At 39.2% G+C, this 26,656-nt stretch overlaps 1 protein-coding gene across 3 annotated transcripts in view; it reads left to right on the forward strand.

Annotated features, from left to right (window-relative positions):
- Positions 1–377: 377 nt before the first annotated feature.
- The window catches only part of SEPTIN7 (septin 7), an 80,757-nt gene continuing 54,478 nt past the window's right edge, over positions 378–26,656 (forward strand). Inside the window, exons 1-3 of one of the 3 annotated variants that reach the window (XM_037383682.1) lie at positions 378–502; positions 16,910–16,914; positions 19,762–19,864. In XM_037383682.1, the coding sequence (XP_037239579.1) occupies positions 499–502; positions 16,910–16,914; positions 19,762–19,864 (112 nt within the window). In that variant the 5' untranslated portion in view covers positions 378–498. Of the gene's footprint in view, positions 503–3,675; positions 3,678–16,909; positions 16,915–19,761; positions 19,865–26,656 lie in introns of all 3 variants that reach the window. The other 2 variants (XM_037383684.1, XM_037383683.1) reach the window with 2 other exon arrangements.

Below are 26,656 nucleotides of genomic sequence, written 5' to 3' on the forward strand. Positions count from 1 at the left end.
ACAGGGAGCGGGAGGAAATAGCAGATCCCGGGCTGGGAGGAGTAGGGGTACGGACGTGGGGGCCGCGGCGAGTCCCACGCCGAGCCGAGGGGCCGAGCCGGAAGCCGCCGCCGCTGCTGCGTGCTCGGGGAGGCGGGCAGGGAGCGAGCGTGTGCGGGGCGGAGGCGGCGAAGGCGAAAGAGGAGGAGCAGCAGCAGCAGCAGCAGGCGGCGGCGGCGGGGGGAGCGGAGCCGGGCCGAGCCGCTAAATCCGTCCGGCCGCCAGAGCGGGCGCGCGTAGGCGCTGTGCGGAAGGGCCGCGGCCCCTCGGCGGAATCGGCGTAGGGGGCGTTGGAGAATCGCCGCGGCGGCCGCCGGGTTGGCTGGCGGGAGGCGCGCGGGGAGGAGGGGGCGGCCCGCTCGGTGCCGCCGCGGCTGAGGGAGCAGGCAGGGGGGACGGCCAGCCAGCCGGAGCCCAGCGTCAGCAGCGGCAGCGACACCACCGCCGCCGGCCAGCGCCATGGGTGAGTCTCCAGCCCGGGGCCGAGGCGCGGGGGGCCCGTGACAGTCCGAGGCGGGAGCCTGCGGCCGCGGGGTCTCCATGATGGGTGGGCTGAGAGGCAGCCCCGGCGGTGGGGGCAGGCAGCCGGTACCGCCGAGACCCCCATTCCGGCGGCGGGGACCGGCTGCCGGGCGGAGCGGCGGCCCCGCCGCGGGGCCCCCATCCCTCTGGCCGTCCCCCGCCTTCCTCCTCCTTAGATGCGGCTCCAGCCCCCTTCGCCGCCGCCTTCCCCCCCCCCCCACCAGTCACTTCCTGCCTCGCCGAAATTGTATAATGCCTGCGCGGAGCTGGGGAGCCAGGCGGCGAAAATGCCGGAGATATTTCTTCTCCCTCGCTTTCTCCCCTTCCCCCCCATCCCTGCATCCCTCCTCCCCTTTTCTCCTTTTGCGCCCAAATTTGGGAGGGAGGAATTTGCTGCAGGAATTAAAGCAGCCTTCAAATATGCGGGAGAGGAGCGGGTGGGACTGAAATCACGGCGCCGGGAGGGGGGAGGAGGAGGAGGAGGAGGAAGGGGGCGCCTGTGCGCGGGTGGGTGCGTGTGTGGCAGCGGGCGAGGGCTGAAGGCACGGCGGAGCGCTCTCCCGCCAGCCGCCTACACGCCTCTCTAGCTTTTTTTTTTTTTTTTTAATTTTTTTTATATAAATCTTAAAGCGTTTTTGGAGGGCTTTATGCCGCTCGGGTCTGGCTTTTATTTGCCGCCCGCCGGGGCGTGCGTGGGGGCTGTTGGCCGCCTCCGCGGGGCGCCCGGTCTGCGCTCGCCCGCGCTGCCCCTGCCGCCGCCGGGGGCTCGGCCGTTTTTCCAGCAAACCAAAAAAAATATTTAAAACTACAATTTATGAACAGCTTCCCCCCCCTCCCCCGGAAATCTGTATGAAATGCTTTATGAGCGGTTTCAGTGTGAGCCCCTCGCTTAGCCAGCCGGTCTTGCAAAATAAATTGGAGGGGTGCTCAGTGTTTCAGCAGGGTGGCTGGGGAAAGGGGCAATCGTGTATGGAGATTTTTTGATGAGCAACTTAAGGAAAAGCAGCTAAACTTATTTTGGCGTGGAGTTGTCGTCTTCGCGCTGAACCAGTTACGTACAAATGTAATTCTGTGAAAGACAACGTTCAAGAATCTTCTGCGTGCAGTTTGTGTGCCGCCTCCTGCAGATGAAAAATCGTTGAACAGAAGACTGTCAGAAGTAGAAGTACCCATTCACTGAATGTTTTTTTTCTTGGCCTTTGGAATCTCCCTCTGACTGATAGTGACTTTAGGTTACGTTCAGTGAAAGAAATGCTTCTGTATGGAGAAATATCTATGATCTGAATTAATATCGTAACCAAAAGAAAAGTCAGCTTGTGTGAAAATGCAGGCTTAGCTCCCAAGAAAGAGGAAAGTTAGAGGGGCCACTGCTGTGTGTCCCAGCTAAAAGGTAGACCATAATTCCTTATGCAAGATTTTTTTTGTAGTAGATTTTCACTAAATGATAACTGATTTTTCTGGCTAGAAATTTCACTGCGATATCAAACTAGTATTATTGTAAAGTATTTCTTCTTTATAATTCTGTCTACATATATTTTGAAGTTCTTGCCTGTTAAAACATTAAGAAATTGGGAAAGATGTATTTTGTGTGGTGTTTAACATCTTCCACTTGATACCTGCTTAGTTTGTAATGCTTGTGTGTTGTTTGCTGTGTGAGATTACTAGCATCTTTGGCTGGTGACTTGTGAACGTAAGAGCATTATTTTGTCCTGGCTTTGGGTGAGTCTGTGTGTGTGGGTTGTGGGGTTTTTTTATTATTTTTTTTTTTAAGTTCACATGTGAATAACAAAACCTGATAAATAGAGATTTTACTTTGGAAAGCAGGTTGCAAAAAGCCATTGCTTCAAAGGTCAGTTACTGCCCGTCTGTGTTGAAACTTGAATTGAAATGCAAGACCTGTTCTGTGCTACTGTGGGAGAAAGGGTTACTACTTAGTCATTCTGAAATTGAAGCAAAGACACCTAGAACTGTGCGTATCAGTCTGTGTGCTGATAATAACTCACAGCATTTCCTTCAGTTTACCCACAAGGAGAAGCAACTAGTCTGTTAAAATGGTGCTTCAGATGTATACTTAGTATTACAAACAAATGTCTGTGTATATGGATAAAAACTTGATTGTTTACCTTATGCAGAAATAAAGGATCAGAATTGTTTTCCTTTATAAGCTAAAATACAATAGACTTTCTTTTTGCATATAAGATGTCTAAATGTGCACAGTAGCCTTCTCCCCCCACCCCCCTTTAAACTGGCTAGCAGCTTAGTGGTACTTTCTTCCATGGGTCAGGCTCATACTTTCAGTACTTTAATTTCTTCAGTTCTTGTAGCTCAGTGCTGCTGTGATGGTGTTTTTAATACTGTCTTAAAATACCCATTAAGACAACAAATAGTTACAAAAGACAATGGCCACAGATTCAAACCCTTGTTTTAAACACGGTCAGTGATGGAAAATGTGCCTTGGAGAAGGTGTAGGAGAGAGGTTTCTACTAAGAACTGTAGTGTGATATACTTTTTTTTTTTTGCTTTAATTTATTGCCAGACTGTTCACTTAACCTGTCTAGACCAGAGATGTGTATGTATGAGCCACGTTCTGTTTTCTGTAAGTTAGTGCTTTAGCTCCTGAAATAAGCTAGTTAATTGCATGTGTGTTCTCTGTAATTAGAATGGCACTTAGTCACCATTTAAGTAGTTTAGTTAAGTCTCGTTTAGTAATTCCAGATTGGGGTAGTTTAAACTGTAGGCGGTACCCAAACTATCCTTAGGAGTGTTTGAACGTCTGAAACTGATGTTTATAGAATAGATGTCTTGCAGAGGTGGGGATGGTGGTGTAGGTGAGGTAAAGACATCTCTCAAATGTGAGGGCCAGAGACTTGGTTCACTGAAACCAATGACTTCCTGCTCACCTTGCCAGACTGTGTTTCACATTGTCAGGCAAATTGGAGTTTTCTGCAGCCCTGGTTTAATGGTTGCATTGTGATAGCTCTGTAATGTCATTAGGTAGGTCTTTCCTATTAGTTTGTTTTGGGGTTTTCTTTGTTTGTTTTTTAATAGGAAAGAATCAGAGCAACAGTTATTTACATGACTTGTAGTTTTGTTTTTTGCTTTAGTTCAATGCAGCTGTCCTGCAAAACCAGGTCATTTGCTGCATTGCATGAGCATGGCTGTGAAGGTGCTGTAAATTATGACATTCTTTGTGTTACATTTAAAAATCAAAAAGTAACCAGTAGGTTCTTAAGCACTTCAGAAGACAATATGTATCCACTCTTCTTTTGGCAGAGTTTGAGCTAGAGATATGTAAACACGTGCCTGACTAAACCTTGTTCTGATGTACATTCGGACTTCCTTCCCGTGAAAGCCACATAATCTGCTTTTTGTGCATCAGTGCTGTTCCATGCTTCTAAATGTGCCTCACCCGAACAGCTGCATGCCGGCTTCAGCGTGTGGACTGGTAGTGTTGCTGCACAGAGGGGTGAGCTGCCCGGTCGAGCCCTTCTTAACACCACTTAGGAGGAATCTGTTCTTCAGGGGCTCTAGCTCTCATCTTTTTTTCAAATGGCTCTTTGTGTGGCCGTTTTCATGCCAGATTTCTATCATTTAACACAATGATAGTTCAAAATGCATTTGCAAATACTTTTGGAAACAGTATTACAGAACAATAACACTATGGGTGTTACATTCAGAAGCACTTAAGCAACCAAAATAGAACTGAATTATTTCTTGGTAGCACAGAAGATTTAGAAATTTTTTTTGTCAACACTGAAAATCTTACCTCAACATGTATGCTTTTTAATTGTATTTCTCCCCCTCCCTCCCCCCCGCCCCCCGTGTTACGCTTAATAGTTGTGTGCTTTTTGTTTGGTCATTTTGTGACTTTTTGGTAGTGGTTTTTTTTTTGTGATTTTTGTTTTGTTGGGTTGTTTTTTGGTGGTTTTTTTTTTTTGTTTTTGACCTGAATGGTAAAAAAAAAGAGGTAAAAAAATGGTAAAAAAAAAAAAAAAAAAGAGGGAGGATTGATTAAAACATTACTTTGACACACTGTACCTTTAGGGGGATCAATATTAAGATACAGCACCTAGTTTTGGTGTCAGCATTTTTTAAATAGAGCTTTTTAAATGGAAAGGTTGCATCATGCTCACAAAGGATGCAAGACCTGAAGAAAGGAAAAAAACCCAAACCAACCCTGACTTGAGATTCATTTTTCGTTTGACCACAAAAAAGACCAAGGAGTGACAGTGGTCTTAGAAGCATGCTCTGAAAGGGGAGAATATAACGTACTAAGCTTTTTCCAGTGCTTTGGGGTAAAACATGATTGGGATGATGACCAGAAAAAGAGAATGCAAACTAGATACATAAGGTGTGTTCTCTAATGTTGGTGGTGTTGAGCCACCAAGTAGCAGTTTATCAAATTCCAATCAAAGTTGTCTTATTATATGCAGAAATCAGTCTATTGTACAGTAATGTTATTGCAAAGAGACCTTTCAGAGAGTCAGCTAAAGTCATTGATGGCAGAATTTCTGTTGTGACATTTGTCTGACAGAGCTTTGTAGGTCATTGTAGTTGATGCTGAGAAGAAATGTAAGATGGCATGAATATTGGTACTGGTGCCAGTGGGTGTCACTGTAGTAAGAGCAGGCAGATTATTAGAAGAATAATATATGAAATATTATCTCTTTTTATATTTAATGTTAAAAGACAATTACTGTAATGATTCAAGTTGAACTTCAAATAAAATGAAACTTGACCTAGTAAGGTGGTCAAAATGGCCAAGAATGCTAAAGTCAATGTTAACATACAGCTTAAATCAAACCTTTTCCACTGTTGGCCAGTTGGAGTGGTTTAATCTCATTTATGTGTAGTTTTTTCACTGTCTGTAAGAAATTTTGGTATGCCCAGCACTACCCTCTGCTTTCTTTTTTGTTCTTTCTGAAGAACCTTATCATGCACTTTCATAGTTTATGCTGGTATAAACTGGACCGTAATTGAAAAATACTCTATTGATTATGGTTTTTCTCTTTTCCTTTTGTGTTACCTCCAGTGTTCATATACACTGGTATGATTAGATGAGCTTGCTGATGTAATGGAAGTCTTAACGTTATGGTAGTTTTCAGCTGGATATGCAAGCTAATCTGACTTGTTCCCTAGCTGTACATTTACCAGAACTGACACAAGGGAAGCCTAAGCTCACCCCTGATGGTACAGTGGCTGGGTGAATCTGTTGGCCGGCTGCTTGAAAGGAGGCAGTTCTGCTGCTCTCCCCACCTTTTAATCTGTGCCTCTTTGACCCGACAGCGAGTCAGTTCATGGGACTCAACTCATGGGAACTGACTGGTTTTTTTTTCTTCAAGGGTAGTTTTCTTTCTATCAGTTGAGCTCCCTGAAATTTCATGTTATGGGATCACGGAAGTGTTGGCATGAAAAAAGAAATGCAAGTGAGCTCTAGGCAAGAGATGGAATGTCAACCGACCGTTTTGGCAGTAGTACGTGCAGTCTTGGTTTGGTGCCTGGTTTAGACTGGTGTAACATGGCACTGCTGGAAAGAGAAGTGAGCTTCATTTTCTGTTCCCACCCAAACACTGCACCTTAACGTAGGCTGAAAGTTGTGGTAAGTGTGCCCAAGGCAGCAGAGGTACGTGGTAGTTGATCTAGTTGTACAACTTGTTTGTTTCCACTCTACCAGTGGTTAAGAAAGGGAAAGAGGAAAACCCTATCCTGCTGGAGGAGTTAATGGTAGTGGTTAAGAAGGTAGTACTGTCCCCTCTCTGCTGAGCTGGTGACTTACCTGAAGATAAATGGAAGTGGGCAAAGATAAAATTGTTTTAGCTGCTATCATTTACTCCTTGAGCACTGAATGGGTGAGGTGACTGACTTTTTATTACCTGCTGTTGCATCATTACCTGCAACGTTTATGGTAATACTAATATTAGCAGTAGGGCTTTCTTGAGCGATGTGCAAAACTAAAGCCCTGACTGATGATGGCTGCAGAAATCTGGTAGTGCAGAGCGTCTTTGTCGTCCTCACCAGAAGCTGACTGTGATGGTATCTTAAGTAAGTTGAGGTACTGGTTTTTAGCTGATTTCTTGTCAAAAACAAACAGTCAAGAGGCACTGAAAGCTATTCCTGGAGAAATGTAATTTTTCTGGAAGCTTTCTGACAGTGGTGATTTTTCTGGCTGTGCAATCTTACCGATACTCACTGTAGCTTTTTAAAACAAGAATGCAAGACTCAGAATACTCAATGACTCAAAATTAGAGTTCCAAATGCTGGTTTAAATGTAAATGAATGCTTTCAAGTTTGGGAAGGTGAAAATTTCCAAAGGAGAATGAGGCTAAGAAACCCATCTTCTTACTTCTCCCCTGGCCCCTGCTTCTAGAAACAAACACTTCCTAATTGTTAGTAAAGCTATAACAAACCAAGAGATTCGAGATTAAATTAGTTTCCTCTTGGGAGGCTTTGCCAGATGGTGCAAAATCACAGTCTTGAGTAATCTCTTGATGATGGGTAAAGGGGCGCCATCCTGTTGCCTTGTTCTGTGTTCTTTGTTTTTTAGCACTTAGTTGAGGGAGAACTTAAGAGAAAAATAGTCTGCAGACTGCTGCAGTATTAGTTACTGAAGCTCATGGTCATCTCCTACTGTTCAGCTGTGCCAAGCACTGACCTTCACTGCTCTTAATTGCAATTCCATGGACATCTGCAAACCTCTAAGTTTTCAAAGCAGTGGAAGGAACTTGCAGTTTTCTAAGTGACAAACTCAAGCAATGGGGAACAAGACCTTAAAGAGACTGGGGCAAAAACTAGGCAACATAGTTGTTCAGTCCTTTTTCAGGTGTTGTGCAGTTATGGATTGTCAGTAATGGGAATCTCTTCTTTAATCTCTTAAAGGAAAAATATCTTTGTTAGAAGTTCAAAACAATGTTGAAGACTAGATGCTTGGAAGGAGGAGGTGGTATATGGGTAATGAGCTTCTATCCTATAAAAAATTGCCAAGGAAAGCTGGGAGTTTTTCCTTACCAGCAGTTTAAAATTTAATTAGCAAGTTAAGTTAATTTTTGAGCTGTTCGGTATATGTTACTTTTTATGTATTTAGCAGGGCTTCTGTAAAAGGTCTTCAATATTTTTTGTGTTCTGAATCCTTAACCAGCTGAAATTTTTAGCAGGTGAGTTCGAAATTATGTCAGTATTTTATGCAGACCAAGTTAAGTTATTTGAGTGTTAATACCTTAATAGTGAAGGGATACTGACATCTTGTTTGCCCAGACATATGCGAGAGTTGATTTTGGAGAAGGCTTTGAAAGTGGTGAAGGCACAGCTTCTCCAAAGAAATATTTGATGGATGGCCTTTAGCTTGGTCACTGAGTGAATTTCACTGGGTCCTAGCTTTGTGTCTGGCTTCTTGCCTAGCAATGTGCCTGCAAGGCATCCAATATCCCTGTAGGTAAAGGTGACTCTTCCTTGGTATGTTCAATTCTTTGTTGCTGTGTGTAGCAGCAGTTATCCTGGGTTTCCTGTTCTTTTGAATTGTGTTTCTGGTTGTGAATCTTGGCCATCAAGTACTCCATGTGGCAGCTGGGTATAGAGGGGATTTAACTCCCACTGTAAAATTTATTAGTGCTAACTATGTAGGTTAGCTGCTCTGCTGATATACGTGTTGGACCAGGTAATGCATGCTCTTCACAGCCAGCCTTGTTACTAATGCCAAAAACAAAAGTACTTGGGGAGTTGAGAAACCAACAGGTTTGGTGTTATCAAGCTGCTGCTTCAGTCTTCGCAGTCTTCAGTTCTGTCATCCAGGGCAATTAGACCACTGGTGTTGTGAATGCTCTCCAGTGGGTTGCCATCCACTTGGAAAGATGTATGCAGTAAATGCTGAGTTAAAAATCAATTCCTTGATGTGGAATAAATTAAGTCAAAACTTAGGGTTTCTAACTGCCAACTTACACTACAGATGGTAATTAAACCAATTATATGTTGTAATAGTCTTCATATTACACCTGGATGATACATTTTATTATCAGTGTGGACCATTCTTTTGTATCAGTTGCCATTGCAACCCGCAGGGAAACAATCTTAAGTTCTTAGGATCTCCTTACATGGTAATTATAATGAGAGCTATCTTTCTGTGGTACTATCTAGCTTAAAAAAGAGAACTAAAACCAATGCAGCCAGGCAGCTGTGTTTCAAAACATCTAAGTTTAACACATGAAGAGGTTTTTGTTAGTTGGCATTATTCTTTAAAATAGCACCTGTGTGTCTTTTTGTTTTGTTTTTTTTTTTTTTTTTTTTTTTAAATTTTCTTTGCCCTATTTGAGTTCTTTATATTATTGGTACAGACCTCCTCAGACAATATAAAAGTTAAAAAGTAAAATCCTCTAAGTATTAGTAATTTAATAAAATCTTTAAGGACCTCTCCTGGTAGTGTTTGATGAACCTTATAGTAGGAATATTGAAATGTAAAAATACGTGTGATTTCAGAGTATCCTGAAAATTCAGTTTATAATTAAAAATCTGACTTCTGCCTTTTGGTTCATTAAAATGTGCTGCCATGGGGGAAAATGAACACTGTGGAAAATTATACCTAACCAGCTTCAAGTATAAAAAATACAGTATCTTAACTTTGAACTACTACTATGCTTTTTACATAAAAATGCATTTTAAATGATTAGTTGGTAACAGCTTCTTAATGATGAGATAGTCTAAAGAGATATTTGAATTTTTCTGAAGAAATTGCTTGTCTGAGACAAAAGAATCAGTGCTTTCAGAAGTGCTTGGGGTTTCACTGTTCTGGGGCGGTACAGCACAAAAATACAATAAACCTTAAAGGAAAGGTGACAGGGATGTGTCTTAAAATTTTAGCTCAAAATGGCTTTCTTAGTGAAACCTACAGGGCTTCTGAAGGCTCCTGTAAGCCAGAGCTTGAGCTGTTAAGCATAGAAGCTACTATGGGAATGAATATAAGAGCCTATACGGAAAATCAGATGGTTTCCATGTGGGAATGAGTTGCATCCACTATACAGAAGTTTATAGTAAAAGCTCTTCACCCTAGTTACTTTAAATGAGAATTCCTTATGTTAACACAAGCACCAGAGTTGCAATACTGTAATTTCTCTCATGATTTTAAGGGGAACACACTTCAGGAGTGTGTTGAACACACTTGAGTGTTTCTGAATGAGTGATTCACCTCTCATTAGCATTTCTGCACTACATGTTCAGGAAATCTTACTAGATCTGATTGTAGCCCTTTAGGCTAGAAATATAACAATACTATTTCTTGTATTGCCATCCTTACAGCTGCTTGATGAGGAGAATGGGATCTACTACTGGGGAGTTCACTTCTGTCACTATTCAACATGTAGAACAGAAGGGAGTGCAGAGTGCACACCTGAAAATGCCTTTTGCAGGGTCCCTTGGCTGAAATACTGCCAGCTGGACTGCAGCAATCTGCTCTTCCTGAAAAATTCACTCCTGTGCTTGGGCAGATGGAAGATGCCCTTGCTGTTGCTGCTGCTTCACCCAGAGATGTGGGGTGGGAGAGGGAGGGAATCAGTTTCTCTTTGGGGTTGGATTTTCTTGTTTTTAACTAGGTCTAAACATATAAACCATGACTTATCACCACCTACTGAGTTTTTGTGTTAACTGACCAATCATTATGCAAATTTTGAAGGAAAATGCAATCTTCAGGTGAACCTGAAGAACTGAAAAATGCTCAACAGTAACTTTTTTTTTAGATTAAAAGGAAATGGCAAAGGAACTAAATGATATATTACAGCGTGATACTTACTGTGTTTTGTTGCTTCTTTCTACTACGTTTTCAGTCCTAAGACTCTTGAAACAGTCTCCAGGTTGAGGTGCTAACCTACTTTGTGGAGAATTTGTGTTTCCTTCAAAGTGACTCTTTTCAAACTCATGGTTTAGTTGACTTTGTAGGAGATTATAGTGTGAGATAAAACTACCTGAATGTTCCCACCATTTAAAAAAAAATCTTTTATTTACATCTCTTTGTGAAACTTCCACAAACTAAATAGACAAAGAGACATGTTAAATACTGAGTACAGATACTTTTTTTGTTTTGCACCCACCCCCCCGCCCCACCCTCACCCTGGATGTTTTGTATCCAGGAATCTTTCCCAGCTTTTTTCAAAATATTTTTCCTTTGCATCTTTAATCTTCAACTCTGAGCTCAGTGTTTGTATTGGAATAAACATTCAACCATAGCAAAACCGAGGAGGAGGAGTTAGAAAGGTTGAAAGTGACAGACACACCAAGTGATAGGTGGTTGATGCTTGATCTGCTGCTGTTCCTGACACCTTTTCCCTGGCTGCTGTTTTGGTGACCTCTTTCTATAAGCATTCCTATCTCATGTGCCATTTCTTGCTGTAGTCCTTTTGACCCCTACTTTATGGAGTGGAAGATAATTGGTCACTTAACTGCTAAATGTGATTTCGAGTTGGTAATTTGTTAGGTGCAAGTTGCTATGTGATGGTGGTTTCTGGAGGCAGACCAAGGCTTTTTTAAAAGCCAGAGTAAAGGGGAAAATGCACAGAAAGAACAAGAAGCTTTAAAATTCTATTCCTGTGCTTTTAAATTGTAAAAGCATGTATATTAAAAGATGAACTTTTACATAAAAACTGTCAGTATGTATGGCTGGCCTCAATGTTGTGTAGAGGCATCATGAGTAGAACTTGTAATATTGTATGTTTTAGTTATGCAGTCCTGCTTTTGTAGTTTGACACCCCCGTCCTTCTCTCCCCCATCTATCTATAATGAGTTTTGTTTTTCTAAATAGTTAACTGACTTCATTTTCTTGTAGTTGTCTGCGTTCTTGCACTTGCTTGGCTGCTGTAAGAACTGCAACACTGGCTGTGTTGGCTGTAGCTGCTGCAGTCTGTGCACGGTTTACTCAGGCATGCCCTTGTATACTGTAGGTTGGCTCTGAAGGCTAGCAAATTTATTTTTAACAAGCAAGTTAAGGTTTACTAGTGTGTGTGCTGCATCCCCTTTGGTTTTCTTCAGAGTTTTTTGCCTTCCTTCTGGATGTGCTGCCTGTAGCTCAACAGACGGACTGTGCTGTCTACTCTTTCTGATCTTTACAGTACAGGATCTTTCTTGTAGAATCAGTTTGCTTTTAGACATCACATGTGTTTCAGCACTGTCTTTTAATAAACCAGATGATAGTGTCTGGCACAGGAAAAGAGAGAGTCTAAAGCTCACTCTTCACCTATACTCACACGCTATGCCCAGTGAGATTTTGAGGAACAGTTGAAAGTGCATTCACTGGGTCAGTGATTGAAGTTACTGATTATCAACTTAATCAGCTTGTTCCTAGAGATGGAAAGAGACGCTAATTTCTTAATGGTGGTTATGCATCCAAATAACTATTTGGTTTTTTGATCCTTTGAGAATAGTTTTGGTTTTTTTCTAGTGTAGGCAAGACCCTAAGTTCACATTTGGAAGCCAAATTTTCTTATTTTAAAAGAAGGCTTTTATTAGCTTTGTGCTGTCTGCAGTTGATGCCTATTTGAGGCAATAAAAGTGCCGATTTCCTTTCCATCAGTACTAGACTTCTACCATGCAGATTATAGCAGACATTACTGACCTGGCAGATGTTTTTACTGTACTTTGAATAGTGAAAGGACAAACATACTTGAAGATGTTCAGCATCTTTAAGACATTTAACTCTACAGCTAGAGCTGATGAGTTTCCCCCTTTTTATGTTATTTTTCATACTTTTTAAATAGTTGGGTTTTTTTTAATATGGATTACATATATCTTAATTTTTTTGGGAAAAAAAAATTAAGTTAAGCTACCATCTGTATTAACAAGTGCTCAGGGCTTGTGAAAGCATTACTGTGCTAAGTACTGCTACTTAAAACTCCTGTTTTAAAAATGTGGTAACAAAACCTGACAGTTGCAAGACTTGAGCAGTTGCTGACTGCCTCTGGGATGTGGTAGGACAAGACGGGGATGTGTGTTAGCTGTATGTTTTATGTATTGCCTCCATGTTGGCAGTTGGAAAAAATACACTTTGTTAAACTGTAGAAAGCTTTTAAGGATTTTGAAGATGTTGATAGGGTGAATCCCTAGGCCTTTGTGCAGGTTTTGGAGGCTTATGGACACTGATTTGGAGATTTTAACAACTATCACTGTTAGAGAAAAATAAAAAGTTACCATGTCAGGTATATTGGAGAAATGTATACTTACACAGTGTTTCATAAACTAGTCTTTCTATGTAAAACTAGAAACTCTTATTAAACTGATCTTACTCATGGCATGATGGTACGAAATTGTGTGGAAATACTCTGGCTAAAGAGTATACAGAAACTGGCTAAAAGGTTTAAAAAGATGGTTTTAACTTTATTGAAATCAGTCTTAGACCAGGTGTGAATTCTTATGTTTTGGCAGCTTTGACATCATTTCAAACTAAACTTTATGTAAAGGAAACTTGCCCTCTGTCTAGATATTTTACAAGAACAAATTGACTCCACAGCAAATGAAATTTGTAGAAAAAATATATTCAGAATGTGCTTCTTGTTTCAAATGTGTGAAATAAGTGAAAAATTATCACCTTCTGTTTTCATTGTTGATGTCTATCACATGCCTAATGCAATGGGTATTTCTGTCCTTTCTAGGATTGTTTTATGTTGCTTATAGTTGTGGTCAGATTTCAACAATTCCTGGGTTTTCTATGATGCTTCTGGAGACTTCTTAAAATAATGGTTCCTAGGATGTCACTAGGGAAAGAGTATTGCATTTCTTTCTCTTAGAATAAGTTTGACTGAGAAGCTCCAAAGACAACTTTGATTGGAAAGGACAGAAACTCTCCTCATGTAAAACTGCTTTTCTGTTTTGTCTTTTTTTTTTTTTTTTCTCCTCTCCAGCTGTCTTTGTGTTAATATTTGCTGCTAGTTTGGCTAGATCATAAATCCTTTGAAGAGTTTTCATAACGTCATGTAACAGACTGCTGGTTACTACCAGTGCACCGTTTATAGTGTGAGCTGAGCTCTCAAGTTGGACAGAATCATTCAGGTTGGAAAAGACCATTGACATCAAGTCCAACCATTAATCCAGCAGCACTGCTAAGTCCACCACTAAACCATGTCCCTAAGTACCACATCTATGTCCTTTAAATGCCTCCAGGGATGATGACTCAACCACCTCCCTGGGCAGCCTGGTTCAATGCTTGACAACCCTTTTGGTGAAGAAATTTTTCCTAATACCCAGTCCAGACCTCCCCTGGCACAACTTGAGGTCATTTTCTCTTGTCCTGTCGCTTGTTACTTGGGAGAAGAGACCGAATGACCACCCCCCCACCCCCCGGCCTACAGCCTCCCCTCAGGTAGTTGTAGAGAGCAATAGGGTCCCCCCTGAAGGTTCATGTTCTCCAGGCTAAAAAAACCCAGTTCCCTCAGCTGCTCCTCATCAGACTTGTGCTCCAGACCTTTCAGCTTTGTCACCCTTCTTTAGACATGCTCCAGCAGCCCAATGCTGTCTTATAGAGCGAGAGGTATATAGTAGAGGTAAACAATGGCTTTAGCTCACCTTGGATTTGCATCCCCTCTTGATCAGAGGGATAAGGTATGCTGTTTTGTCAGGTAATGGACCTTATGCCAGAGACTCTAATCTTTTGGCCCAGATGGTGGCATCTGAAGAATGGCTTTAGATTTATCATTCCTGGACCCATTCAGCACAGAATAAAGGAGAGATGTGAATTATGGTGCCTGGGTAATAAGAAAGATGATAGAAAACAAGGAAAAGAGGATTTTTTGGTTGTCAGTGTTCTTCCTTAAAGCCCCTTGAAAAGCTGCCGATGGTGCCTCCTTTCTCTCTTTTCACTGATTTGCACGGTTGGAGCAGCATGCTGCTGGCTGTTATTCCATTGGTTTGGTTGATGGATCTAAAAGCACCAGCTCTGCAGCTGGTTTGTATGGGCTTTGACATTTTGCTTGGGGGAGACCTACATTAAAGTAACGTTGAGTGCACAGAGTGGACGCATCAGAAGTTTAGCTAAGGCCAAATTTATATTTCTTTGTATGAGTTGCCTTCATTTGTGCCAAGTTAGAACAGAGATGATGGACAACTACAAGGACTTAAAAACGTTAGAAGACTTGATATAAAATGATAGCTGAAGTGCAGCAGAGGTGAACGTGAAATGATACATATACATGCAGACTGCTTTCTCGCTGTAGGCTCAGCGATAAGCTGTGAATGTCTGTTAAAGCTCAGGAGCAAGGTCTTGAGCCTGCATGCAGTTCACAGTATCGTTAGCTCAGTACTCGGAAGTAGTCAAAAAAGCCAATTGCGTGTTGAGAATCAGTACAAGAAATACCACATGATCAGACTGTGGATCTGTGACTGTTTTGTATCTTGGGAACTGTATACAGCTCTAATTCTGGCTTCTGCAGAAGAGTACAGAGCTAGAACACTGTTAAGGAAGAGCAGCACAGATGATCAGAAGCACGAAACTGCTTCTTCTTGACGAAGTATGCTAGATTATTAAGGCTATTTTCCAGCACAGGTAGCACTGTGCAGCAATTAAGCTAAGAGGTGGTGATTTTCAAATTATAAAGTTCTCCCTTTAACAACATACAGGTAATCAGAGGGAGTCCCTGCTACAGGGGCTTTTGTGGATGCTCTGTTTACATGAGGCTAAAAAGAGTGTATGAGTACATGAAAAAGTAATCAGTCAAATGCTGTTTAAGTGGGAAGATAGCCCCATATTAACAAATGCTTGAGAGGCAGCTTTTTGGTGGCTACAGAGGTGTTTAGTAAAATACTGCTGTCTGTTTACTCAGTTCTTTGTGCTACCTTAGGTATATGGTTTTTGGCTACTGTTGAAGGCAGGATATTGGGTCTGACCTGTGTGGCTGTTCTCACTGGAATATGGCTTTAAAGCAGCACTGTTTAATAATACTGCTTTTGTCTAGGGAACCAGGCCCTCCTGTGCACTTGGTGAACTGATGTCTGTGCTTGACAATGCTACCTTGTTTCAAAGTTGAAAGTAGTGATGTGCAACATGATAAATTATAGTAATATAGTGCTTAATATGGTTGATATCAAAACCTTTAGGCGTTTATACTGCTGTATTAATCTATAATATTGGTTGTATTCAGCCTGTACAGCTTGCTACAGTTCTGCTGCATGTGCATCTGTCCTCCTCCCAAAGCTACATGGAACAACTTGTGCCACCTTTCTGCAGGGTGCAGAGAGGGACTGGAGCTCCTTGGCAGTGCTTTGCTTTTTTTGTCCTCTCAGAGCGCAGCAGCGAAGTACCCAACATACTACATTTTCGTGGCTCTGGACACTGATAGAATATGAGGGAGACTGTAAAAACAGAATGCTCATATCTCATTAGCTAGAAACTGCCACTTGGAACAATGTACATTTTCTGAATATAGGCTCTGATAGATGTTAGGGGGCAGAAGTATTATTGACTGCTGGCCTAGAACTTGGTATTAAGATTTCCCCCCTTCTATTTTGTATTGGTGTTTTGAAATACTCAAGCATGGGAAGATGCTTAGTGAAAAAAGTAAATTTGAAGGGCCTCTGTGATATGAGTTTGTGGTTATAAAGTATTTCAAGTGCCACATTGGAGAATGAGCATAGGTCTCTTGTCATCCACAGAGTCAGGTGATGCTGAACAGACATCACATTAACTTGTGCCCCCTAATTTATTCTTTATTTTCTGACTGTTCAACTGTTCAGTTATGCCAAAATTTGCAGCAGTGCTCTAATGGTCAGTATTGCAAATGAAGTGAATTGATGCTATTCACTGAAATGTATAAAGTAAGATGGAAATAGAAAATCCTGAGACCCATTTACAATGATGGTGCCTTTGATCTTTGTACCTTTTCTACTCTAAAATAAAAATACTGTGCAGTAGTGTGGTGAAATGAGATTATATGTTCTGGTGAACACCTCTGAAGAAAACAAATACCCTTGAACCTACTACAGGTTCAGATAGTATATGGTAAACAAAAAGCACACTGAGTAACTAGGGTAAAAAGAACTATTAAATAATTACCTGTATTCATCATTAAATGGCATGGAAGTCATGTATAGTATTATCGTGAAATTAAGCTGTCATATGTATAAAACTAAGGTTACATAAAACACTATATACTAAGCATACTAGGTGGAAGGTATTGTGAGTAACCTTGGTCAAATGTAAGTAACTTTTGGTTTTTTTCCTTTTTCTTCTCTCCTCATGCTGTTCGTGTTTCTCTTTCTGGATTGCTGCTGCACTTGTGTGGACTTCTTGCTGCAATGGTTCAAATTCATCATTATACTGGACTACTTCTGGATGTATTCTATTGATACCTTCAATGCTGGAAATGGTGGAAACGTGTTGTTTACAAAGTAGCTGTAAGTATTACTGTGATACAGATGTATTACAGCTATTGTGGAAATAGAAGAAGAATTAGGGTTTTAGTAGGTGAACTGAAACTGAGTTTAGATAGCAGCTGGTTGACAATCAGGAATGGATAAAAGGGGAAGCTATTGTAAGTATTAAAATCATGAGATCTCACCTGGCACAACCATCAATATAGTGGAAGTCAATGCTTTAGCAAAAAAAAAAAAAAGTAACTTCTTTTAAAAGCCCTGGCAGGAATATATGAAATTCAATTCCTAGTTTATTTTGGTCTGTTTAGAGGTAGCAAGTTATGAACAAATGCAGCCGCTTAAAAATCAGTATTTTGAAAGCTTCAATTTTAATTGGTGCTGGTACACCAGCATTCTGAATCTGGCATCTGACTTAAGCTTTTTAAAAGGTTCTTTGCTGTGGAGTATAAATGCTGACATTAAATAGAGCGTTAAAACCAAGTGTGACACTTCATACATCTTTCTGGTTCATAGCATTTGTATTTAATTATCTGAAAGTTGGTGTAAATGCTATAGACTGACAGAGCAAACAACCCCAAAATTGTCATCAATTTTTGTTTAGCATTTCATACTCAGTGTTTTTAAAGTTCTTAGTAGTAAAACTATTCTAAATGTGGAGCTTAAAATGAAGGGGAAAGGAAATAAAAATAATTTAAAACAAGATTTAAATGTAAACCATTTTTTTTAAGCAAGAGAAGTGTTACCTAGATTTAATGAGGGGGTGAACTTTTCTGGTAAGCATGACATACATTAAAAGGTATGTAGGCTTTAAAAGATGCATGTAGATGCAAAGTAGAACTATAAGGAGTGTCTGACTATGATTAAATATTTTACATCTGGTAGGATGAATAACAATTTTATATCCTTCATAGTTATTAAGGACCTGCACTGTTAAGGAGCTTTTTAATATCTTAAAGAGCACTCACTTGCATGTCATACAGTATCTCTGAAGCATTGGCTCTTGCTCAGCGTTTTAGACTGTAATAGATTGTAGCTGTAGTAACTGATTTTTTTTTTTTTTTTTTTAAAATTTCATTAAACCTTTCAGATGAAACTATTGTGGCACCAAGGCTTAATTGAAAAAAAAAAAAAAGGCATCTTAAAAAAAGTTTCTTGATGACACAAGGCAAACATTCCTACATTTAGAGAAGTAGTAACATTTGTTGCATTTTGTGTATTTGAACTTGAAACTATAGCACCTATCTTTAGCTGGCTATCGTTACATGTACCTTTTTCATTCTGTATGAAAGCTTGGAAGGAGAATTAATGCAGTGTGTTATCACTAAATGAGAGCTGATGCTAATTTCCAGTAGTATTAGATCTGTCATTTGCAATGTAGTCCTGTTAAGTCTGGACTTTTCAAACTTACATTTGATGATGGTACTGGTATAATATGTCTTTGTAGTGGTGTAGCATTGCTTGTTTGCCAAATGAAGAAATCAGTTGTGACTTAAAACAGTCCATTAATTGTCTAGTGCTGTTGGATTGCAAAGAAGCTAGTTCTTCTTGCATTTAATGCTTTAAAAGTGGTAGTGTTTTTTATATCCTTACAATGAATGTTTGCTTTAATTAAAAAAAAAAAAGAAATTATAGGAGCTGTTACTGTATATAAGTTTATTCTGTCAATTTTAGAAAAATGATCCAAATAAGCATGAGTCCACTGCATACCGAACTGAAATTAACCATACTTTATTCCATACAGAGAAGTTCTGAGGCAGTAGTGCCTCTAGTAGAACAGGGTGAGGGTGTTTTTTGTTTTAATTTTTTTATTTTTTTAAATTATTTTTTAGAATTCTTCTATCCTTTTGAAGATAGTCTTAGGGAGGGGAATTTAAACCTGTAGGCAGCACTTCAGCTCTCTGGATGTACGTAATGCTCTTAAGCTCTGAAATTGAGGTAGTATCAAAACATATCCTCTCAACCATGGATGGACATAAAGCCTAAAGGCTGAAATCATTGCTCCATGAAAAACAGTACCTTGTGTAGCTTTAAATAGATGGTTGTCTCCAACAGTATTTTCTGATTCTCTAAAAGAAATGAACTATCTTGTGTCATAAGACAATCCTCAGGCCTGGTGTGATATCAAACACATTTCTTGGATTCTACTGGAAGAGTGGTTTAAAAGTAGCATGGCTGATCTGTGGAGGATCACTGGATCTAGTACAGTAAGGAATAGGCATTTTAGGCACCTTCAACACTTTCATTGATGTGGTGAGAAGAACATCTAACATCCAGAATTCTCCTCCCTTTTCATAGTAGGCAATATTTTTAATAACTTCCTCGCAGTACAAGGCAACTGAAGTTTGGCCTTTATGGACAGTTTGTTGGAAAGCATGCTGCATTAGTGTAGATCTAGATTTAACAATGAAGGCCTCCAATGTGTGACCCAGAAGTAGAGGGGTTCAAGTTAGTCCCTGTCATATTGGGGCAGTACCACCACAACTCTCAGGAGTATAGGAAAGCTACACTTCCACTGCTTGCCTGCATTGTTTCAAATGGGCATCAGAACAAAGTTGATTATGTTTTAATCCATTTGTGCTTGTACACTCTTGGGCTTGCACAGTCACAGTGTGGTAGTTGTAGCTGCTCAAAATACTGTTAACGTGGCTAATTTTCTGTGCCAGGTAATAAAAAAATAATAATCTTAGTTATTGCTTCAGTTCGTTGCACTGTCTTTGATGTAGACAGCTTAGGTTGTTGAGAGGTTGGGCATATAGCACCTTTCTACAAATGTGAAAATGAAGTGAACATTTGAATAACTAAAAAAAAATAGAAGCTAAGAAGTGACAGGCTTTTAACTTTTTTTTTCTAAATATCTCTTTCCTTTAGCAACAGAAGAACCTTGAAGGATATGTGGGGTTTGCAAATCTTCCAAATCAAGTTTACCGAAAGTCTGTGAAGAGAGGATTTGAATTCACACTCATGGTAGTAGGTAAGTTTCTTTCTTTGTTTTGAATGGTGATCATTAGAAGTATATTGATGTAATTCTTGAAGCTGATGATGATGATGATCTCATGAGAAAACATGGATCTTCTCCCTTTAGACTGGTAAATCTAGAGTGTTTAAAAAGAACGTATTGTCTGATATGCAAATAGATGAAGAGAATAAAGAATGAGAACTGTATAGTTCATACAGTGTAAGAAAAAGGTTTGGTGTGGATCTAGTAAAAATGTGACTTGCAAATACGTAATAGAAGTAATTTGAACTTGGATTTTCATTTGAATAAAAAAATTGAACTGCTTTTACAGTTAAGTGCAACATGGCAAACTGGGATCCAAAAGTAAAGTTGGAATCTTTCCTTGCACATAACCAGGCAGCAGGATCCTGTATATCCTGCACTTCTGTGGCCACAAAACTGTGCTACAAAATCAAAGCTTTAATTTAAACAAACCTTTCTCGTTTGTATGGTTGCAGAGAAAACCAAATGTAAACACTATGTTCCCTATGGACTACAGAGAATGGGAAATTGTAGTTGGTATGGATGAATAATGCCATGCAGAGTAGGTCATTAAGGCTTCAGTGATGACCCAAATTGTAATCTGTCCTTCTAGGACATCAGATTTCCTTTATTCTCCTTCTTTTGAGTACTTGTATGATAACAGACAGTTACTAAAGTTGGGTACATTTGTGTGTAACGGATATTTGTATAGTAGATATGTGACCCAGTTTTGACACGCTAATGGTTAAAATATTAAGTGTTTTATAATAGCCAGCTGTCTTTGACGCCTACCTTTATCTTTTGTAATTTGGCTAGTTTGATAACGCTTTGATGTTTTGTCAGCAATACAATGGATACGTTGTGTGGTCATGAACGTGTAGCATGTAACAATAGTACTATTGGTGGAGTTAGAAATCAAGGTCAAATTGCTGAAAAATCATTGTAGATCACTTGCAATTTTCTTTTGATTACAAAGTGAGTTAGAATTTTAAAATTTAAGGGTGGCTTTTTTCTTTTGGAACTTGATTACATGTTCCTTTTTAATCTAGCATCCAAGTATATAATTTGTTATTTGGTACAAAACAGTTTAGCCTTAAATAAAATTTGGTGTTCTGCGATCTGCAGGAAAAAGGGAGGCGATAGGGAGGTAATAGTCTTCATGAAGTATTATTCCAGAACGGAGTATAATTTGTACTTCTGAGTTTCATTCTTGCAAAAAGCAGGTCACTTAAAGCACACATAGTAGATGTAGTGATGGATTAGAAAGTGGAGAAAGCATGTAAAATTACCTTGGTGTAATTGCACTTAGAAGAACTGCAGAAATTGTGACCATCGAGAAGAGAAGTTGGCCCAAAACCAGATTGAAAATGAGATGTTGATCAGAAAATTTTGTTACTAGTATTACTTTTAATATTTTGGTACTTGAGCAGTAAAACTTACTTGCATGCACATTTGTGCCATTAACTGTAAGTTTACTGGGGGAATTGACAGTAGTTTTCTAAATTAAAAATGCATCTAATTCTTTCCCTCCAACCCCTACTTCAGAAGTGGCTCCATTTCAGCCATTTGGGCAGTGCTCTGTTCTATAATTTGCTCTTTGAGTTAGGATTTAATAAGATTATTTGAGACTTAGAATGCTAGCGAAGTCTTTTCTGTAAATATAGTTGCTCATTTCCAGGTGTTCTGGTGTTTACATTACATGTAACTAAAGGGTGAAGTTTTTATGAACTACACATACATAAATATAAAAAGATTATGTTAAAAATATCCTTTTTATATTTAATGTTTAAGACTCATTAAAAAGTTAACTTTAATAGGAACTGGGGTTAGTCTATAATATTTAGCTGTAATAAGCATTTCAGTGTTTCTATTTAATTAACTGTATTTCTGTTTTAAGTTGTATTGTTTCTTCTGGTAGCACTTATAAACTTTTCTTAAAAAACTGAAGACTGAGAGAGCCTTTTGTTTTCCTTATTGATCAGTTGTCATTGGACATTGATTTGTCTTTAAAATTTTCATGGGACAATGAATTTCATATTAATCATATTCTAAAAGGCTAATGAGTAGTTTGTCACGCTGCTTTTGAAATGGCTTGTTTTGTAGAATAAAAACTAAGTGCCTCCTCTGAGGGTAAGACATGAAGTAGGCAGAAATATGCATTAAAGTGAGCTTCATTCTTGATGCTTTCAAAAGATGACATTTAAATAGTAGTTTAAAGCAAGTAATACTACATCTGAAACATTAAAGCTTAACAGTGGGAAAAAATGTCAAGTTTTCCTCTGTAGGCTGCTTCCTTCTAATCTTGTGTAATCTTTTCAAGTACAAGATAGTTGTTGAAACATGTGAGAACCCGACATAAATATTTGGTCTGTTTTGAAATCCAGAGTATTCTCTGTATTTCTCTGCTGTGTAGTTGAGGAAATACCTGCTTAAGTCAGATGCTTAAGAAAAGAAAACTTTCAGAATTAATACTACCATGGTTAGTAACTCGGTTAAAGAAAATCTTAATTGTGAAATTGTAGTTATGTCTGTTTATTAATATAATTACACTTGCTTAAGTAGTGGGTGTGTGTTTTTTGTTTTAGTGTAATGAGGTATGGAACAAACACAGTTGCTTTTCAGTGTGTCTTTTTTTCTAAATACTGAAACAGGAAATCCCTCTTTTGTTCTTGTATTGGAATTGTGCTGGTAAAATGTGGTTTGAACCAACAAGTTTTAAATTCTTTTCTCCTATAGGCTTTATGTACTTAATTATTTTGGGATGGCTTTTCCTAGAGCTGTATACTTTAAGGTGTTTGAGTTTCATGAGCCTTAGTAGGGTTTGGACTCTTAAATATTATTTACTTTTTTTTTTTTTTTTTTAAATAAAATAGTGTGATTTGCAAAGTGCCGAACACTTACAGTCAAGTGACTTTCCAGGGGACCTTGCTACATAGTTCCTATTTCTTGAGCAACTGTTCGGTAGCTTTGACTGCAGAAGCTGTTTTGAAACTTCTCCTGTAGTAAATTGTTTGTTTTCTAATTGATGCTTTAGCCTTGTAGTTCACCTTTAGAGTACAATTTAAAGGAAAATGTCATGCAGTATTGTCATAGTGTTTCATTTGTAATTATATGCACACTCAAATGTTTTGGTTTAAACATGGCTTTTTGGTTTGGATGGAAAGGGCTGTATTTTACAAGACTTGAAGTTATGTTAAAGAAAAAGCACACTCTGATTTTAAAATGCTTTTATTATTCACTGAAGAGAACGTGGACTGTTTTAATACTGGTATCTTCTGGCGGCAGATCGTGTTCTGATTGGAATGACACATTTCACTTTCTGGGGCAGTTTGTTTATCAAGCCAACCAGTGGTACCAAGAGCCTCAGATGCTCACAGCTACTTGTTCTTTGCTAGTCTGATATCCTCCCCCCTAATTTTAAACCCAGGAACAAAATTCTTAAGCACCTGGCAGGATAGGAAGAATAATTAAGTGAAAAATAACCTGTGGATGGGCAGTATAATTTAGTAGGAGCTCTTCAGGGGTGTTCTCAGTTCTTGTTGACCTGCTGTGATTTGAAATTCTTGTAATTGAGGTTTCTGTAGTGTCCTTGCTACCGCAGTATCCGGGTATGTGTTTGGCCTTTGGTGTGACCTTCATATTTGGCTTCTTAGGATCAGTGAAGTAAAAAAACTACTGGAGGGAAAAAAAAGTTAGTTTTGACCTTTCCAGTCAGTTCTTAGCTTCCCTGTGCTATATTGTTGCATTATCAGTTCTGGAGCTTTTTCTTGTGTATACAGTCAAGGCTGTATGCTGGCATATTTTAGGGGGAAAAAAAAAAAAAAAAAAAGCAAGCATATTATGGAAAAGAACTAGCAAAGCCTATTTTTCTTGAGTGAGCCCTGCTCCTTTTCCCTGGTAACTTCACTTCTTCAAAATACCTCAGTTTTTCCAATTCTGTCATGGTCTGAAAACTGTCATGTGTTTTGTGCGACAACCTTGGCTGCAGTCCATTTCCAGGCTGCCTGCCTGGCTGGCACTGTGGTGCCAGGGAGCTAGGGCCAGGCTAGGCAGCGCTCTTCCAGTTCCCAGGGTGCTCTTTCCATAAAGAACAGTAGCAGTCTGGGATCAGCTGTTGGGTGGCAGATTACTCCCTTAGGAAACTAGACCTGAAAAAATAAAATAAAGATTTTAACTTGCAGATGTTCTGTTGACAGGATTATCAGGTTTCAGTGAAGGACAGAAATAGGAAAGGTACTTTGAAGAATTTTGCAATGTTAAAAAAAATTAAATTACTGCCTTTCCTGTACTGGTTCTGCGGATACATGTTCCAGCGGTGATGTCTACAGAGTGTTAAAATTGATAGCTTAATACTTGCATGTACCTGATGAGGATGCCAAAGCAAAATATGTTGAATTTAGGAGAATTGGCAGAGATAAAAATGAAAGAAATAGAAAACTGGTGGAACTCTGAATGGAGCCAGGGTATTCCTAGAGATGATGCATTCCTCTGGAGTAGTCTCTGTTCATGGAGTAACGCCTCACCAATAGCGTATCACTCCTTTTTGTACAAAAAAGTTGATAAAGGTTTTTTGAGAAGGCAGTCTAGATGAACTCTGAAGACCTTTCTGTGGAAAGGAAGTGAGTATCTCTTCAAGATGTGAAAGTTCAGTGATCTGACAGTGAGTTTACTAGCCAGCAACGCATGATTTTCTACTGAGTTACTTTCGGGTCAGAGCTTGAAGCATAAATTCATGTGACTACTTAGTTTCAATTAAAAGGTCTTCTCTCTTACTTCTTTGTTGGTTGTATGAGTGTTGTTCCCCGCCCCCCTTTCTTTTGTAATGCAGTGAAATACTTTGCAGCCTGCTTGCTCTTCTTGTCTCCTTTGTGGTACTTTCCTGTGCCTTTTTCTAGTGCTGGGGAAAGAAACCTGCAGGAGGTCTGAAACCTGAAGGAGGAAGAGAACCTTTTTTACAGTGTATTATTGCGGAAACTGAAGTGTCTGGGAAAGTCAGTTTATGTACCTATTTGAGCTTATCTAGAAACCATTGCTCTTCAAATACTTTCACAAGTTGCTCATAAGTCTAGTGATTTTTAATCACCCAATATGAAGAAACAAATTTTTTAATCTTAATTTTTGTTAAGCTGGTTTTAAACGTTACCCTTGCTGTGCAGTAGCTCAGACTTGTACTGAATGACGCTTAAAGACTCCAGTGGTGGCCAGAACTGAAGCTGGTATTTAAAATGATTGCTCTTTAATTCTCGATTATTTTTATTCCACCCTTCCACCCCCACCCCCCCTACAACATTTATTGGAATTGTAGTGCTTACTGGACAACTTCTAAAGAGCCTTTGGGTTTTTATTTTCTTTATTAAATGCAGAGCTTCTTGAGTAGATAACATGAAAACCAACTTCAGTATGGTATCTCTTCCTAGATGCTTGCTGTCATACAAATCTTGAATTCTGACAACTAACCTTGATTACTAAGTCGTCTTATATTAAAATATTGTTTTGAAGAATTAGGGAAAGGTTTTGTAAAGCTTTAGTGGTTGTATTTAAACTGAACTTTTTCTTGTGTGGCAGCATTTTGGTCAGAGCCTAATTTCTTTATTAAAATTCTTTGTTTCCTGACAAAGGTTTTTGAGAGAAGAAACTTCTCCTGAAGTGTGTGGATGTGAACCCATAATTTGGCAAAAATCTGCCTGTAGCCTAATTGGCTTTTATTTCTTTAAACAAGTGTTGATTGTTGGAAATGTGTTGTGGTTTTTTTTTTTTATTTCATATATAATTTCCTCATCAGTCTCATAAAAAAACCTGTATTTTTACTTCTATCTGTATTTAAAATGGTGTCTCTAATAGATAAATTTAGGGAATATAATGGAAACAATCTAATGAGATACTGTGTTCTTTCTGGTGTTTTGTTTTGTTTGTTTTTTTAAGCTTTGTGGAGTTTTTCAGTACTTTCCTACATAATTAATCCTGTCATGGTATTACTTCAGGCTAGTTGTAACTTTTGCTGTGTTTTTCACTATGTAAATATTTTTGCTCTGGGTGGTTTTTCTTATCCTATCTTACCAGTTTTTCATTTTATTTCTAAATCAAAATGTCCTTGCTGATTTTACACATCTGAATATGTACACACATATACACAAACGCACAGTTACTCTGTTGGTATTTCATACATTACGGTATGCTTGTTCATTGTGGTGAGGTCAGCATGAGAACCTGGTCCTTGCCCTGTTGGTGATGTGTTTGTAGATTGCAGTTTAACTGAAATGAATGAATCTCATTTTTTATATTAGAGTAAGAATAATTAGTCACGGCAGGATATTCTAGTTACGCTTTTGTAGATGTTCACATGCAATGATGTTTAATATGTGAACATAAACACATCTTACAGAAGGTACCTAAGTGATGGATACTTCTTAAATCAGTTATCAGATGGCAGCACTCACTTTGATTCTACCCTCAAAAGTCAACAGATTGTCCTGAGCTGTCATGGTGCATTGTTAAGGTGTGAGCTGAATGTTGCACATCTTGTAAGTAATGACCTGTTACAAGTACACTGCTACAGTTTCCAGTTCCTTAGCCCTGGATAATCAGGTGCCAGTTTACTGTAGGACTGGTTTTGGGCCATCTTTGCTATGAGCATGGAGCGAGATTCAAAGTAGAAGTCAGGTTTTTGTGTAGATAAATATGCTGTATGAGTTGAAAACAGCTGCTTTCTTCCTGTTGGCTGAAAATGTTAGACTTGCCTGCTGTATCAAGAAATGTGAACAGTTTCATGAATGAATAGGTTAATGT

This window comes from Falco rusticolus, chromosome 4, assembly GCF_015220075.1.
Source record: "Falco rusticolus isolate bFalRus1 chromosome 4, bFalRus1.pri, whole genome shotgun sequence".
Classification (NCBI taxonomy): Eukaryota; Metazoa; Chordata; class Aves; order Falconiformes; family Falconidae; genus Falco; species Falco rusticolus.